This window comes from Trachemys scripta, chromosome 3, assembly GCF_013100865.1.
Source record: "Trachemys scripta elegans isolate TJP31775 chromosome 3, CAS_Tse_1.0, whole genome shotgun sequence".
In the NCBI taxonomy this organism is placed as follows: Eukaryota; Metazoa; Chordata; order Testudines; family Emydidae; genus Trachemys; species Trachemys scripta.
In genome coordinates this window covers 172733564-172752044 of record NC_048300.1, presented here as the reverse complement: position 1 = coordinate 172752044, position 18481 = coordinate 172733564, and the positions used below count along the sequence as shown (strand labels likewise).

Here is an 18481-nt window from a genome sequence, read left to right as displayed (position 1 = left end):
AAGAAGGTGAGCAATACATGAAGAGTGGTGGAAGAGCAGGAATACCACAAGTTGTTCATAATTTACATATATATTTTTATAAAGCAAAAGAACATACGTATGACACTTGTGTGTGTTTTGATTGTATCACCCTTCCTTACCATTTTTATGTCACTAGGCTTTTCTCTTCTGTGCAGGGACCATGCCTTTTGCCTCCTCGTCAGTTTTACTTTGTCAGGTGCTGTTCAGATGGTGAGGAAAGAAGAAACACACCTGTGCTCTATAGCATCACATTGACCAAGAAGCCCAAATCTCAAAATATAGCAGCACCTCCCCTAATCCTTCTTCTGCACAGACAGGATATTTTGTCTCAGGGGGTCAGTGTTTCATCCAGGTTAAAACAGATAGATTTTTCATAGCCTGGAATATGAACAGGGAAAATTAATAAAACCAGGCTACTAAATAAGAAAAGGTAATATATCTAGAACTGTGTGGGAACTGGAATTTTTGTTTTGCTGGGAATTCTGTGATTTTGAAATTTTTTTATTCCAGATAAAAACAAAAGAAAAAATTTGAAACTTTCTGCAAAATGAAATTTTTGAAAAACCTTTATTTGGGGTCAATTGAAACATTATATTTTGTTAATATCAAAACATTTTCTGATTTTGACTTTATTTAATTCTGGTCCCATTAAAGTCCATGGCAAAACTGTTTACTTCAGTTGGGCTAGGATTTCACTGAAAATATTTGTTATTAAAAATATCAGTTCTTCATTCCTTTCTGTTTGCTAAAGGATTTTCCACGTCTCCTTTAACCCTAAAGTATGCTCTTCATTGCATCAGTGATTCTCCAGGGTGCACAAGAGCTACCAGTGTTAATGTAGTTCTGCCTGATGAGGTGTGACATATGCCTTTTTAGCAAATACAAAGGAAAAGTTGAATGGAAAAATATGCATAGATTTCTGTTCAGGTGGCCAGAAACAATGAAAGAAAAAATCATGTCATTTGAAAGGATTGGAGCTTTTTTGTGGAAAGGTCTGTAGATCAAAAACTCAGATATTTTTTCAACCAATGTAACTACTTGGCAAATGAATTATTAACAAGCAATGATATCATAGTGCATTACGTATGTGTAGCAGTGAGAAAGGAAATCTTAGTTTCTTTTCTAGTCTCTGTAAAATTAGTTGCCTTGATCATCAACTAATGTGTAGTAGAGTATTGCTGAGGATTACAGATTGTCCAAAGTTTATGCTTTTAAAAATTTTGTAATAATACAATTTTAAAACTTTGGATGGTGTATTTACTTGATAACCTGTTCAGTGCTTTGGGAAATATAAACTTTGGAAAGCACTAAAACCTAATATGAGAGACTAGTACAAAAATATCAGCAAACTTTAAATATACTGTTGCACATGTCAATCCTGTCTTTGCTTTACTGTGCTTTATGATTGGAACTTCATCCGGACTAGATTGACTAATATTTGTGGATGCACTCAGTTAACAGATAACCTGGTTTTATCTTGACAAAAAAGTATTGTGAAATAATCCTAGATGTTTGCCCAGATATGTTCTAAATTAATATGCCTCTTAACTGTTTATTATAAAAGACTTAATTTGTAGAATTGCTGAATAAGTAGTCACATGCCAGTTGTTTTTTTTTTTTTTTTTTTTTTTTTAAGTTTTATCTGTAAAATAAATATTGACTTTGCCTTCTGGTAGCCCACATTTAGAGTGAATTACTGCTATAATTCTAAAATGGAAAACATAATTCAATTCCTAGTGGTTATAAATGAGAAGATAATTTCTAATTCCAAGTAGGGTTGCCAACTTTCTAATCGCACAAAACCGAACACCCTTGCCCAGCCCCTTCTTCAAGGCCCCGCCCCATTCACTCCATCCTCCCTCCCTCCATCACTCGCTCATTTTCACCGGGCTGGGGAGGGTTCCTTTTCAACTGGGTGTTCTGGTGCTGGGGGAGGTGCTGGGAGGTGGGAGGGAGGGGGAGGAGTTGATCGGCAGGGGCTGTAGGTGCATGGGAGCGGGGGGGGAGGGGGAGGGAAGGGAGCTTGGCTGTTGGTGGGTGCTAAGCACCAGCTAATTTTTTTTCGTGGGTGCTCCATCCCTGGAGTACCCACGGAGTTGGCGCTTATGGTTTTATATATATATATATATATATATATATATATATTTAGCTACTAAGAAAGATAATGCTGCTTTGTACTTATACAGCACTTTTTGTCTTCAAAGTGATCTATTAAGCCTCAATTAAATGACATGACATCCTTCTTAATGAGCCAATTTTCATTTAACCAGAAATAGGGTGACCAGATGTCCCGAATTTATAGGGACAGTTCCGATTTTGGGGCCTTTTTCTTATATAGGCACCTATTGCTCCCCACCACCTGTCCCAATTTTTCACACTTGCTATCTGGTCATCCTAACCAGAAAGTTCAAGACTATCACCATGTTTCCCTCAGTGCAGTTTTAACTAGCTCACTAGAGTTTGGGCCACTTCCTCATGTACAGTGATCAGATACTATGATGCAACTTTCTGATTGTTTGAATTCTTATGCAAGTCCATTTTAGAGCAGCTTTATTTTAACAATTTAAAAGCCAGTATCAGAAATGTTTTTCACACATTAGCTAAATTAGCTGTTTAGATCTGTCCAGAAATTTACCATCCTCAGCCCAAAGTCCCACTTATAACAATTGGCTTACTACAAAACTTACAAGCTAACCATAAGATCAGATTTCCTGACAAACAATTTTTCTTAATTAATTATGTATTCAGGACTGACCTTAAAGAGAGAGAAGTGTAAGGGACAGGTGGTAATGAACTACAGGTGATTTTTCTTAAAGCATCCAGCAAAGAGTATATGCAAAAGTCTTCCCTTATTGATGCTATTAAGTGTTACTCTGTACCAAATAATTTTATTTTTACGTATTGTAGCCTTTTATTCTATTTAATGTTAATTATACTCCAGTGGATTCTGCTGTGGCAGCTACAGTCTCAAGTTCAACAAAGTTATCTCTGTTCTAGATCTAGAGCCTATAGGAACGCATGAAACCATAGGCAAATAACATACAATTACAACAGCATTTATCTTTTACTAGTTTTATTAAAGTTCCAACAAAGTTATAAATGTCACAGCATATACAAATCCTAAAGATAAGTACAATGTACCAGTTATACCTACAGACGTATTCACGTCCTCCTAGATGGTGTTAGTCTGTTGTGTCTCTCATGGATTGAGCATCAATACGGGAGTGGTTCCTGCTGGAGTTTCCCATAGAAAGCTCAGTTTTCCTGGACTGGGCGCCTTTTTTATACTGTCAGTCTGTCTATACCTACATTCTGCTCATGTACATGGAAGTGTCAACCTCTCTTTCTTATTGGTCTGTGTCCCTTAAAAACGCAAGTGACGCCGAATTCTATAGGCTGTGTAGGTCCTCGTTGACAAACCACCTTTATCTCACAGTTAAGGCACATGTTAGAGACAAGATTTGTTGTTGCAGCATTTTATAATTTAAATTTAACTTTCCCAGCTACATTTTCACGATATTACCAGTTGGTACTTCTTTTCCCATAATTTTTCGGGTTATTTCTCGGTCATTAATTTACGCCATCATTTCTTGTCTCCAAGGTCTAAAATAGCTAAGGTAAAGTCTTGCAGGCCTCAGCCCACAGTTTCTTGTGTTTCAGCTTGTCTTACTCATATCTACTACATAATTCCTCTAAATATAGATCAATCTTATTCTTTTATAATCCTATAAATCAACTTTAATTAACAACCAATGAATATATATGTCATAACATATTGATTAATTATAACATCACACAATAAATGGATAAACTAAAATCATTAGCTACAATATGCTTCCTCTTAACTACATGACATATGTTTAAATTTTGGTATATGCAGCCAGCCTTAGATACTAGATAGTGCTTAATTTTATAAAAATCTATATATGGTTTAAATACTTCTGTCATGTTGTTACCTATTTGTTTTAAGTCAATTAACTGGTCTCTTCATACCATTTATTATCTTAGTTCAGGGGTAGGTAAACGATGGCCTGCGGGCTGCATCCAGCCCATCAGACGTTTTAATCTGGCCCTTGAGCCTCTCCCGGGGAGCAGGGTCAGGGGCTTGCCCAGCTCCATGCATGCTGTGGCTCCGCGCGGTTCCCGGAAGCAGCGGCATGTCCAGCTCCTACATGTAGGGACAGCGAGGGGGCTTTGCATGCTGCCCCAGCCCAAAGCGCTGCCCCCGTGGAACCACGGCCAACGGGAGCTGCAGGGGCAGCGCTTGCAGATGGGTCAGTGTGCAGCGCTGCCTGGCCAGTGCTGCGCCTCCATGGAAGAGCTGGAGAGGGGACGGGGCAGTGCGCAGAGCCACCTGGCTGCGCCTCCGCGTAGGAGCCAGAGGGGGGGGTATGTCATTGCTTCTGGGAGCTGCTTGAGATAAGCGCCATCCAGAGCCTGCACCCCTGACCTCCTCCCATGCCCCAACCCCCTGCCCCAGCCCTGATCCCCCTCCTGCCCTCCGAACCCCTTGGTCTCAGCCTGGAGCACCCTCCTGCACACCAAACCCCTCATCCCCAGACCTCTATGTCTATCCAGAACCTGTGTCACAGCCTACAGCCTTGATCTTGCAAACATTTATGTGCATGCTTAACTTTACTACTGTGATTAGTTCCATTGTAACAATGGGACTACTCATGGTAGTGAAATATATTCTTAAGTATTTGAAGCATCAAGGTTTAAGATTGTAAGCTGTTGGTGGTACTCCTGAGGGCATTCTCCACCAAAAAAAATAAAATTCTGCGCCAAAAAAATTAAAATTCTGAGCACAATATTTTAAAATTCTGCAAATGTTCTTTGTCAAATAAATGTGGAGACTCCAGCATGGCATTGGGGAGCACAGGCCATGCTGCAGAGAGGTGGGAGATCACTGTGCAGCTCCCCCCCCAACCCTACTATAAAAATTGTTCCAATGCCACTGCATACAATATGTCAACATTTGTGTAAAATGTGTTTGTTATACATCTATGGTTTCTTATATCTCAATTCTAATTTGAGACATAAATGCACTGTTTTTCAATAAATGCACTAATGTGCTTGTTTAAAACAGAAGTTAATTGCCAGTTCTATTCCCTGCTAGAACAGCTGCAGTGGATGTACAGTGCTCAGATTTTGAGTGTAGTAGAATATCAGGGTTGGAAGGGACCTCAGGAGGTCATCTGGTCCAACCCCCTGCTCAAAGCAGGACCAATTCCCAACTAAATCATCCCAGCCACGGCTTTGTCAAGCCTGACCGTAAAAACCTCTAAGGAAGGAGATTCCACCACCTCCCTAGGTAACCCATTCCAGTGCTTCACCACCCTCCTAGTGAAAAAGTTTTTCCTAATATCCAACCTAAACCTCCCCAACTGCAACTTGAGACCATTACTCCTTGTTCTGTCTCACTGAGGAGTTTAATATGTGAGTTAACAGAATATTTGTGTATCAATTTCTGATGTTAAACTTTAAGGGAGATGAAAAGGATAAATGTTGTTGACTGGATTCTTTCCATTGTTATAGCACTTGCAGATTTTATAACAGCAGTTTGAATTATGGTTGCATGTATGTATATGAATGTACACACACTCTGAATAAATTGCCACAATAGATGCTTTCTGTGGTATGTTTTTCACCCCTATGGAAAATGAACCAATGTTTGTCCTAGGATAGCAGTTTTTTAATGGTATTGTGGGACTATATATAGAATTTGGGTGCATTAAAACTTGAAATTGTGTAATACTTGCCAAAAATGTATGTAAAATTAATCTACTTAACTGCCCTGCCATAATAGATAAAATGTTACTGTTTTTAGTCCAAACACAAACTGCTAGTGACTTGGAACATTGGAGCAATATGTTTTCATTGATTGATAGCCTTTTTGGAGTAACTAAATAAAATATAATTGTTTTTCCTTTTCAGATATTGCTTTGTTTTTGCTTTGGGATACCTCACTATGTGCCAAATTACTAGAGTCTATATCTTTGATTATGGACAATATTCTGCTGATTTTTCTGGGTAAGAAAAAATTATATACTCCATTTCCCCCACACCCCAACAACAACATATAGTAGAGCTTGTCTAATGTAATACTGTATTTATTCTAATAGTAAATTGTTGGATGATAGAACAACTTGAATTTCAGTTACTAAGTTTCTGTCACTACCTGCAATATTTTGGGCAGCAAAATAATCCAGTAAGTGGTTTTACAGCAAATCTAATTTTGCAAGGCACAAATTTAAAAAGCACTAATTCAACAGTATTTAGATACTAATTTAACTTAAAAGTGAAAGTTTAGAAGTCAATAGCATTGAAGGCCATATTCCCTAGTGGAGCCCTGGATTGGGACTCAGGAGATGTGGGTTCTGCTCCTGGTTCTGTTGGTAGCCTCTTGGGTGACCTTGAGCAAGCCACTTCCCTGCTGCGTGACTCAGTTTCCCCATCTGAGAATTGGGATTATGACACTGGCCTCCTTTAATTGCTTTGAGATGTACTGCTGAAAAGCACTATATAAGAGCTAGTTGATATTATTTATTATGCTATTTTTCTTCCCAGACTTCTGGATTTGAAGTCTGAAAGCAAAAGGGAGCACACAGTGTATTAATATTAAAAAATTCTGTCAGGAAATATAGAATTTATACTAAATAGTTCAAATAGTGCCATTTGCCCACCGTGTATAAATAACTTCCTTCGGGTATATAAGTGCTCATCCAAAGCTCATTGAACTCAATGAAAGCCTCCCATGGAAGTCAATGGGTTTAGGATCAAATCCATACAGTACTGGTTTGGGAATACTAGTGGAATCTGAAAAGTGACAAGCATTTTTGGCATAATTTGAATTATTTACAGTAGCTTCTGATTAAAATGTGAAAACTTATCAAGAGCTTCCAGTAGTATATGAAATGTTGTATCCTGTATTCTGCTATGATAACTGTTGGAATTTGAAGCACATTGATTTCAAACTCAACATTTTACTGAGTTTTACCAGAGTCACAAACTTATATAGTTTAACATATGTTTTCTGGGAACTTGTAAGTTGGTGGAATTTTCCATCAGAAAAACACAGAGGTAGATAGCACGTCTTTTATTTCAAGAAATAGTACTAAAACAAAAAATGAAAAGAAGTTATCATAAGCAGAACAGGAAACAAAACTTTGCAGCTTGGGGTCCATCCTAATCCAATGATTCTGAATGTGGAGCTTGATCTTCTCAAAGGCATCCTCCTCTTAAGTAATCAATTTATAGAACGTCCAGGAGTATTTGTGGAAACTGAATTGAGACCCCTTGTTCACCAGTGAGTGTCTTGGTACTCTGTCATGTGAATTTTACAGACTGAGAAATAAGATTTTGGGGTGCTAAAGCAAAAGATCTGTCTCAGCGTTGAGAGTGGCAAAGACAAAGACTGTTTCTTGGGAGGAAAGATTGAGGTTTTTACAGCGTTCTTTCTCCTTATCAGATCTGTGATATCCTGTTGGTGTCTGTTTTGCATAGAATCTTCTGCCAGATCAATGGTTGTAGGTATCACAGAAGATGAGAGTGAGAGGGACTTGTATTTGGCAAGACATGGCTGAAAGAATTCTTAGTAGAAGGCTGATTGAAATGTTAATCATTATGAGGGGAAGTAGAAACAAAAAGATGATCAAGAATGGGATCTAGTGATATATCTATGGAGCTTTTGTAGGGGGCTACTGCTAGAGTCATCCAATTTAAGGCAGAGAAGGGACCAGTATATCATATAGAAACTGTTGAGTTAGTTTCCAAAGAAGCAGTCTCGCAATAATAGGTGTTTTTTTCCCTTAAAGTCCCAGCTCCTAGTGAGAGGTAATTATACGATAATCTTAGTTTACCTTTTTTAAGACTGAAAGCTTCTAGCTCTCATGACTGTGGAGAAAAGCTTAAAAATATGAATTCTAAAGGCTTACAAACTTGAAGGCAAATGTAAAATTTATTGTATTTCAGATCTTATTATTTTAAAGACAGGCTTATAACTTTGGGGGATCTGACTTGTGTTATGAATGCTCGGGGTTGGCAATACTGAGATTCACGTATGGGCAAAACGTATCTAAGCCATTGGTTAGATGCAGTCCCACAATTTTTTCTTGCCATCAATTATTTAGTCTCCAAAGCAGATGTTGATATTACTTGGTACAACTAATAAGAGTCTCAAATAGAGTTTGAAGTGTGATAGAACAGAATAGGCCAAATTTATTCCAGATTTAACTCCACTGAAATCAGTGAATTTATATCAGAAATTAATTTAGGCCCAGTATATTTAGTTGAAACAAGTAGAAATTCTACTTGTAGTTGGACATAGGCCCAGATGTATTGTACTCTGGGTCTTTTAAAAATACGTAATTAATAGAAGGGAATTGCCCAGTCCAATTATTTCTTCCAGCTTTTACTTAACTCAGGTGGTGCTTTCCTGTTCCTATGCAATTATTGTATTTTATCACTTGGAGGCCAGGGACTTTAACCAATTGCTCATATTCCTGTTCTGTAAACTGTTACCTTTTGTGTGTGTGTGTCTCTCTGTGTGTGAATTTCCAACCCTGTTCTAGCTGCACAGACTTTTAAAAAAAGTAATAAAAAAAATCATACACAGTAAACACTTTGACCAACTAAAACACAAAAATTACTGGCAGGGCTACACAGTGATGGATAAGGCCAATAAACTGAAGACTAAGCTGCTTCAAACAGGGGCACAATTCTGTAAAAAGTGGAACAGGCAGTTGCAGGAAAATGCCCATATATATTGCAACATTAATTTGACATGTGGTTTACCTTCCAGACTCTTAGTTGTTTGGAAATTGGTGGCATAATCATGTAGGCATCTAGCTATCATACTAGCTGGGCATACTAGAAATGCTCAGTAGATATTCAATACCAACGGAATACACTATAAGAAAAATGCTACAGTTCGGAACACACAACGCAGATTAAAAAATACTATAAACTGGCCATAATGTAGAAGCTGAGTAGGTTACTGTATTACTAAGATTGTGACAGTATATTAAATCGTAAGTCATCATGACCTAAGCAGCAGCTAACTTCACATTCCTACTGCTCTTTGGAAGGGCATTCCTGGGCATATAACAGCTAAAAGTCAAATCATTCATGTATATAAATAGAGAAGGAATAATCACGAGTAGTGCTTTAACTCTGAATTTCCTCAGTTTGTAATGTTTGGTTTAGTGACAGCTGCAACATCTCTGTAACTTGCTTTTTTAAACCTGTAACGGTATGTCTACACTGCAGTCCGAGGTGTGTTTGCGGAAGCCTGTGCTGCTACACTGCTATTTTTGGCTGTGCTAATGTGAGTAAAGCTAGTGTGGACATGTGTACTAATGCTGCAGTTACACCTTGAACTGCAGTGTGGACATACCCTAAATTATCAATCTGTACTTTCAACTGTAACTCTATATCAATGTAGTATTTTTGTCTTGGAATAAATAAAAGGATAAATAAGCAAAGTAAAAACAAAACAAAAATAAAGCAACAGAGGGTCCTGTGGCACCTTTGAGACTAACAGAAGTACTGGGAGCATAAGCTTTCGTGGGTAAGAACCTCACTTCTTCAGATAAGCTTTTCGTGGGTAAGAACCTCACTTCTTCTTGGCATCTGAAGAAGTGAGGTTCTTACCCACGAAAGCTTATGCTCCCAGTACTTCTGTTAGTCTCAAAGGTGCCACAGGACCCTCTGTTGCTTTTTACAGATTCAGACTAACACGGCTACCCCTCTGATACAAAACAAAAATAGTAAGGATAAGGTCAAGAACAGCATAGTTTGTCACATGCCTGCAATGTGACTTCAGAAATCACATCAGCATGAACTATAGCAAACTTCTTTAGTAATGTGATCATCTGTGAAAGTGTAGAACTAGCTGTTGTAAACTGAGAGGTATGTATATTAATACATACGTCTGCCTTTCCGTAATAATTTTCTAAACATTAGACACCCATACAAATGAAAGGTGGTTTATTAAGTTAAAAGTTCCAGCTGCTTGTATTTTCTTTCGAATATGGGAGGAAAAGCTTTACAACTAGTCAATATTATGTATTTACAGTAAAATCTTTATACAGAAAAATTAAATGTACAAAGATATCCTTAGATAGTCAAAATAAATAGTTCTCTGCTTCATATCTTGTTACTTTTTTATTACATCCAAATAAATTACTTCAATTTTTCAAAGTTAGTTACATATTATTAAAAAAGATGTTTTTGTTGTGAATATGTGCCCAAATTAATTCTTGAGATTTGCTGCCCTGGGTTTTGATTTCAGCTGAGCTTCTTAAGTGGGTTATAGCCTTATATTCACTTCAGGGATTGCTCTTGTCTTATGCATACTGCTGCTGTTGCTGATTTATAACAAAGAAATAGTCTTCTGTGCCCTTCACCCCTTACTCCTCCCTCTTAAAATAAATAAATAACATACACACACCGTGAATTTATATTTTCTTCAGTTAAATTTCTGGAAACTTTCTCTTATTTATTTAAACATTTAGGACCCAATTCAGCAAAATGTATGCATTGCTTTACCAAACTGCTTAAATCCTGGACAGTTATAGATCTTGGCTCTTCGGTGGACTGACCTGCTGTATGTAAGGAATATTTTCTCCTCGCTGTGTAAACATAAGACCAAGATCTAAGCTTCAGCGGTTAGACATTTTGTCCTCTTCCAGTGGGGATTGCTAGTTTAACCTATTCCCAATTTTAAATGTGAAATTAAAACATGGATATGCTTATTTAAAATATCTTTATTTTTTTCCCTTGTAACAGCCCCATGATGATAATTACACAGAAGATCACTAGTCTGGCTTATGAGATTCATGATGGTAAGACTTTTTGAACTGCATTTTTTTACTTTACTTCTTCACAATGTATTTTTTATAATTTCCCTTCAGTTTATTTTTTCAGAAAATTAAACTATGAGTTTGTGCTGTGAATTTTATTATCCCACTACACTTTTTTTTGGCGGGGGGGGATGGAGGATGGGGGGAAGCTTGCACAGAATGCAAGCTCTGAAAACAAGTCTTATTGTTCAGAAGATACCACATGTCACCAAAAGATTGGCCTGCCATCCTCTCCGCCTCTTTTGGGCTGGGGCATGGATCTTTAATGAGTTAGCAAAACAGAATCTCCAAATTCAGAGATCAGCATTGGATTCACAAATTGGTAGAACAGGTACTAGTTGCTGTGACTTTACATGACATAAATACCACTTTTACTAAAAAGGGAATGAGTAGAAAAGAAAGACAATACTTTTTTCTTCTTTTCCTAAATTTGTTCTTTGCTATGTTTAATTTATCTTGTATAAGACTGTGAATTTTAATGTTTATTGGATATAATATGAACAGAACTATAATATGTCAATTGTATATTACAAACATGTTTAGGCATGAACAAAGACGCTTCATAGTTGTATATATGTCTTAAATGGCTAGAGAAAAATTGACAGGAGGTAAATTGTCCCAGTGTGTGACAATATATAGAAGTGAGTCTTAAGGGTGGGACTGAAAGAAATGATTGGTATAGGTTATTTTATGAGCTAGTTTGATTTCTTGGTCACTTTGAGAAGTAAGAATGATAGTGTGGACCATGAAAAAGACTGACAATGTGCCTTCCACAAAAACGACTTTAATCAATTTTAAAATGCTTAGAGACAAGATTAAATATTATTGAAAGGATGACTTCTGGGATTATAGCCACAAGCGGCTGGGGTAAGCTACTTGTTCCATTGAAACAGGTTTAAGAAACTTACCTGTTCCATTGAAACAAATTTAAGAAACTTCTGATCCACTGTTTTTAAAAGCCTTGTTTGTGTAAAATGAACTGAAATTGTGGCTAGACAATCCTCTGTTATTTCAGCTGTTGTGCATTGTATTTTTTGTATAGCACTGAAGTATGCTTGAATAAGCTCTGTGATTGTTTCCCCTTGGGAACTCATGAAAATGTGATGTATATCTCATGAGACTAATCCAGTGAGAGGATTTTTAAATAAATGCATTTGTTGTAAAATAATTGGGGTTTGTTTTGCAAATTATGTCAAATTTTCCAACTGTCTATAATGGTGTCCTCCAGTCTCTGTTGTCTGGCTCCATTTTATTTTATTTTATGGAATTGTAGAATATCAGGCTACAGGAATTAAATGTTATTGCTTCAACCCCCTAGATTCGCATGTCTCTTTACGTGCATAAGGATGGGCCTCTTCTCTAAGTATCTTGCAATCTATGTTGAACACAGCAAATGTTGACAATGTAGGAGGGAGAAGAAATAATGACAATGACTGACGGGGCCTATCTCCAGTTAGTTCTGTATTTATACCTTATCAGTGTAAAGCACAAGGACTTTGCCCCTCCCATTCACTCAGTTCTAACAGCTGTCACACCTATGACTATTTCACTTCAAAGTCTCTCAGATTTCAGAGACTAATTCAAAGAGATGATTGTGTAAACTAGTGTGACAAAGTTCCTCCTCTATCTTGGTGGGTCCTGTGCTTATTGGCAGATTTTCTTGCCTCAGAGATTCACCATGTGGGTTGGGGAACAGCCCAGAGACCTTCCCCTCTGGAAGAACCCACAGTCCAGGTCAATTGGGAGGTTTGCGGGGAACCCGGGCCCGCCCTCTACTCCGGGTTCCAGCCCAGGGCCCTGTGGACTGAAGCTGTCCATAGTGCCTTTGTTAACAGCTGCATGACAGCTACAACTCCCTGGGCTACTTCCCTATGGCCTCCTCCAAACACCTTCCTTATTCTCACCACAGGACCTTCCTCCTGGTGTCTGATAACGCTTGTGCTCCTCAGTCCTCCAGCAGCACACACTCTCAGCTCCTTGCACCTCTTGCTCCCAGCTCCTCACACTCGCACCACAAACTGAAGTGAGCTCCTTTTAAAACCCAGGTGCCCTGATTAGCCTATCTTAATTGATTCTAGCAGCTTCTTCTTAATTGGCTCCAGGTGTCCTAATTAGCCTGCCTGCCTTAACTGGTTCTAGCAGGTTCCTGATTACTCTAGTGCAGCCCCTTCTCTGGTCACTCAGGGAACAGAAAACTACTTATCCAGTGACCAGCATATTTGCCCTCTACCAGACTCCTGTACCCCACTGGTCTGGGTCTGTCACACTAGTCTTACATCTATTACAGCCCTAACAACAAGTCAGTACCTTTTTAAAATATCTATTTTAAAGATTACATTTTGAATTCCAAAATTCCACAGATTCGTTTTAGACAATTCAAGTTAAGATATTCACTGGAATTCCCCTGCATCTTAAACCCTGCTGTGTCACTCTGTCAGTGACATTCTCTCACTCTGTCTTTGGCCTCTCTTTGCTCAAAAACAGCAAAGGTAAAATTTTTAAATGGTCCCCACTGTAGCAGTATCGTGTTTGCACTGGTGTGTAGAGATTAGCTTGTCACACTTTCCTCTTCACCTTGCCTCTAAATTTTAAAATTTATAAAATAGTCAAACATTTGCTCCAGGCTGAGATATGACACAGAATATCTCAACTCACTAAACTTTCTTTCAATACCATGTTTTTATAGGGGAAAAGAGAAGTTGAGCTGTATTCAAAGTATGTACAATAGATCAGAGAGGGTGGTGGTTAGTTGGTGGGGTACATAATACAATAAACAGGGGGTACATTATACAATAAACAGGGGGTGCTGATTAAGTGTGATGGCGAGCATAAAAACTTCTCACTGAGTGTTCATTAAGGTGTACAGTTATTTGCAGTTAAATAAGTAATGTAGAAATATCTGGTGAATACGTGTCACAATTATGGGGCTAGCTGTACCTTTGTCCCCTTTCTGGTCTCAGGTGAAATGTTGTGATTCTTCTGCTCTTATATTGGGACCTGTACACTATTGAGTACTATTTATCAACTGCTTATTGTGGCAGAATATACCCTACACACTTTTGTAATAATGTATGTATGTATAATAAGGTATGCCTTGTAAGGTATAATTTGAAAACTCATACTTTGCTAGCCAGTATTGTCCTGATTGAATATGTGTGGCAACACTTCCCCTGTACAATGATGTTAATGCAAGTTCCAAACCCACAGCCCTGCCCAGGCTGAAGTCAGGTCCCTCCTAAACAGAGGAAGGAATTTGTGCTTGCCTTACTTTGCATTTAAGCACTAAACAGAGTCATAAAGTGGCGGGGTTGGGGGGCGTGGGCGCAAAGGAAATTCAAACAGGTGAAAAAAACAGCAGGGAATCTCCTTTCACATAGACTTTCTGTCTCCTGTGTCTCAGCTGGAAATATTTTTCAAGGGTGGGACTGGAACTATAAAAGGGAGGGACAAACGCCCCAGGTACCTGCCCCACCCTCATCCATCATATTCACTATGCCTGAAGAGACAAAGGAAACAGCCTTTGGGATTCTTGGGAGAAATCCTCCTGACCTAAAGAGTTTGGTCATTAAAACTGCTGAAAGCACGTGGTGAGAAAACTTTGCTATGAATCTAATGTAGTTTAAGTAAACTACATCAGTAAACGTTTTATTGTTAAACTTGTTGTATGGTTTTATCGAATCCAGTGTATTCAAGATGAAGTGTCTCCGTAACTCCATTTGGAGTAGCAAGTTATGTGCATATTATTCCCTTAAAAGAATAACAGACTCAGTATAGTTGTGCTGTCCAAGTTTCTGAGGGAAAATCTGGGATTGGGAGTGTGTTGGGGTGATTCTGAGGTAGTCTTTAAAGATGGTAAGAATCCAGGTGTGGCTGGCTGGCTGCAGCACACACACAGACAAAGTTGGGAGTGACTTACATGCGGGAGGCTGTTTGTGAGCAGTCCAGGCTCGTGGCTACCGCAGCAAGGTTTCAGGGCAGGGGTGACACAGCTCCTCATTAGTTTGCACCTGGTATGTCACACTTATCACCCTGCAGATGCAATTGGATTTTGGCCACCTGCACTTCTTCCCTGTAGGGACCTGTGACCAATGATATTGGCCAATAACTTTCTTTAAACAAAGTATTTTTATGTAGTAGTTGGGAAAAGCACTAGAGGGAAAAGGATTTTAAAACAAGTAATGTTAACTCTCATCTGATCTGATGCTTCACTACAATATAAGTTAGATAGGCTTTTCTTTTAAGTTATCAGAACAGAACCAGCTTCTCCTAATGAATCCAGAGCCTCCTATTTCTCTCCCAGCTTCTTGGAGAAGTCGTCGTGATAGAACTTTGAATTCTGGGTTTTTGTCTTGAAATCCTGTTCCTTACCACCCGGAACCAAGGTGTCAGGCTATGGCCATCTGGTAGTATCCTGGGGATATGTCTTCCTGGCCACATTCCAATCAAGCAGAGTTCTGTACTAGAGCAGTACAAGTGCAGTTGCTGGAAGCACTGTGTGAATGTGAGTTCCAAAACACTGCATTGACCTATATGAATTGGTAGGTGACTTCCAGATTGGAAATAAAGAATAGGTAGATGGCAAGAGAATATGGTCCCAAGGAATAGTGGGAAGACATTGGAGGATTGGCAATATTTGAGTGGCACTAGCCACTCCCCCTTAGAGTGCCATATTAGTGGATGGCAAATTGTGTTAGCTCAAGCTTTAGCCTATGTCACCTCTCAAGGCAGCCAACTTGAGTTAAAAGTACCACCACCACTGAACTGGAGTTGAAGGGTTTTTGTGTGTTGAGTTATAACTCAAGTTACTTTTGCAGTGAAGACAAGCTCTTTGGGATTCTCAGTCTGGATCTGTCTGTCTGCCGCATCTTGTTCAAACTGCTTTCATTGTCCCTCCCCTCCCACCACCACCAGGGACAGCAAGTTAGAAGCACTGTGCTACTCATTCTAGCGTTATCTCTGAACAACCCTTCAGTGTAAGTTATATGATTATTAGAAAGGGCCTCTTTCCCTAGGTACTTAGGCTCTGCTATCCTGTCATACCCTGAGGGTGAACTATCCATTCCCATGTACAGTACAGAAACATCACACCAGTGACAGAGCCAGAGACCATATTAATAATTATTAAAGAACATTGCTACATTTGTTACAATCTATATTTGCACTTTCTGTGCGCCTAGTGTGCATTCTTTTAAAATGAAGACTCTGTGTGCTAATTTTGTAGGGGCATATTCTAACCTGGCTCCCATTGTATGCTTCTCTGACTTCAGTAGTATTGCATGTATTGTAAATTAGCATAGAACTTTGCACATTATGATTAAATCTTAAGCTTCATTCTGTTGCATCTTTGGTATGACACACTTCCCTATTTAAAAGTTTGAGTACCTTAGGAAACTGTGTTTCCATTCATACTTATTCTTTGCTGCTTGAGGAAGACGTCTTAGATAAACCCTGTGGTGGGTTTTTGTGCCCTTGTGACTGTATAAATGGACTGACATCACAAACACAAAAATAGGAAATCTGGCTTGTACAGTGGCACAGACCTGAGTTATATGAAATGACTTATTTCGGTAATATACAAAACAATCAATACATTCAATAAATGAATTTCAATTGCCTTTTTTGTACCAAAAGGCCCATTATGAGGGAGATATTAAAATGAAAACATTCTTCTGAAGTGGCTACAAAAAATGGCAGACATTTGATTTTTTTTTAAAAGCATCTCCTATGTAAAGTAAATGGCAGAATGGAGGATTAAAGTTCTTTAGGGGTGAGTGTAAGATCTAAGAGAATAATAGGGTAACAAAATCTGGAAATGAATAAGTAATAGACTGGACTGAGTGAGAGACTGTGAGTGGATATGTGGGTGGCTAGCTGCATAGATGGATGAATGTTAGCATGGGTTAAAGTTGATTCTTCATCATGCTAAAATGTTTCTCATTTTCCTGTGTAATTTTATATGATACATCAAATATATGTAAAAAACATTGTTTTCGCTCTCTGCTCCTAAAATGAAAACAAACATCTATCATGCCATTGACATTAAGGTTTTTATAAGTTGGGAACCCTGGATATTGGCAAAGCACTCCTTAGTGTGGATGCAGCCATACTGATGAAGCTGTGCTTTGGACCAATGCCATAAAATCACCCTCACGAGTGAAATAAGCTGTTTGCATGGTGTATAGCACAATGGGGTCATGGTCTATGACTTCACTGCCTGCCAACTTCAAGAAAAGTGCTGCAAGCAACATCAACCTCTGTACCTGGCCTTCATCGATTTCATGAAAGCGTTAGACTTCATCAGTGGTGAGGCTCTGTGGAGAATTCTTACATTTGGGCCCTGCCAAAATTTGTTGCCATCCTCTGACTCCTCCATGACAACGTGTCTGTGATGGTCGCCATGGACCGAAATGGACCCCTTCCTACTATAGACAGGAGTTAAGCAAGCCTGTATCATCGCTCCAACCCTTTTCCATCTTCCTTGCTGTCACCCTCCTTCTCTTGGCTGACAAGCTCCCCTCCGGACTTGACATTCAATACAGAATGGACAGCAAGCTCTTCAACCTCATTTGTCTCCTATCAGCGATCAAGACTATCACTAAATTGGTCTTTTAACTCCAACTTGTGGATGACTCTGCCGTGTGTGTCCACTCAGAAGAAGATATTCAAAAAATAGTCGACGTTTTCTCTAAGGTCTACAACCAACTCGGCCTCATACTCAATAACAAGAAAACTAAAGTTCTCAACCAGCAGGCTCCAGATCACCAGAATCCAGCTCCTGTAATTCAGATCAATAAAGAGACCCTGGAGAATGTTGAGCACTTCTTTTACCTCAGCAGCGCTCTGTCACAGAAAATTCAACACTGCCTTCAATATGCCAGTGCAGCTTTCGGACACTTGAGAAAACATGTCTTCAAAGATCGTGGCATCAAGAATCAAACCAGGCTTCCTGTATACCAGTCCGTTGTTATCCCTGCTCTCTTGTACAGTGCCGAAACCTGGGTTATGTACAGTAGATGCCTCAAGGTTCTTGAACAATATAATTAACGCTACGTCTGCAAGATCTTCTGAATCAAGTGGGATGATTGACACACCAACGTCAGTGTTCTGTTTAGGGTGACCAGATGGCACGATTTTATAGGGACAATCCCAATTTTGGGGTCTTTTTCTTATATAGGCTCATAGTTCCCCCTCACCCCTGTCCCGATTTTTCACACTTGCTGTCTGGTCATCCTAGTTCTGTTCCAAGCCTAAACCTCTAGTATTGAATCTATGATCATCTACCACCAACTCTGTTGAGCTGGTCATGTTCTTTAAATGCCAGAAAATCGACTCCCGAAGCAAGTCATGTTCTCACAACTGAGCCATGGCCAATAGATGATGGTCAAGCAAAAAAAGCGCTTCAAAGACACCCTCAATGACAACACGAAGAAGTGCAATATTGACATAAACTCATGGGAAACCCAAGCCCTTGACTAACCAAAGTGGAAAAGGACCTTGTGGCAAGGATCCCAGTATTTCGAGAGCCAGTGGAGACAACAGGAAATGGTGAACCAGGAAAAGCGGAAAGAACGCGCCTCAGTCCAACTCAACAATCC

At 39.0% G+C, this 18481-nt stretch overlaps 1 protein-coding gene across 2 annotated transcripts in view; it reads left to right on the top strand.

The window, feature by feature from the left end:
* The window catches only part of MBOAT2 (membrane bound O-acyltransferase domain containing 2), a 171404-nt gene that overhangs the window by 104343 nt on the left and 48580 nt on the right, over nucleotides 1-18481 (top strand). Inside the window, exons 4-5 of one of the 2 annotated variants that reach the window (XM_034766470.1) lie at nucleotides 5959-6054; nucleotides 10813-10868. In XM_034766470.1, coding sequence (XP_034622361.1) covers nucleotides 5959-6054; nucleotides 10813-10868 — 152 coding nt within the window. The remainder of the gene's footprint in view (nucleotides 1-5958; nucleotides 6055-10812; nucleotides 10869-18481) is intronic. The other variant, XM_034766471.1, reaches the window with a different exon arrangement.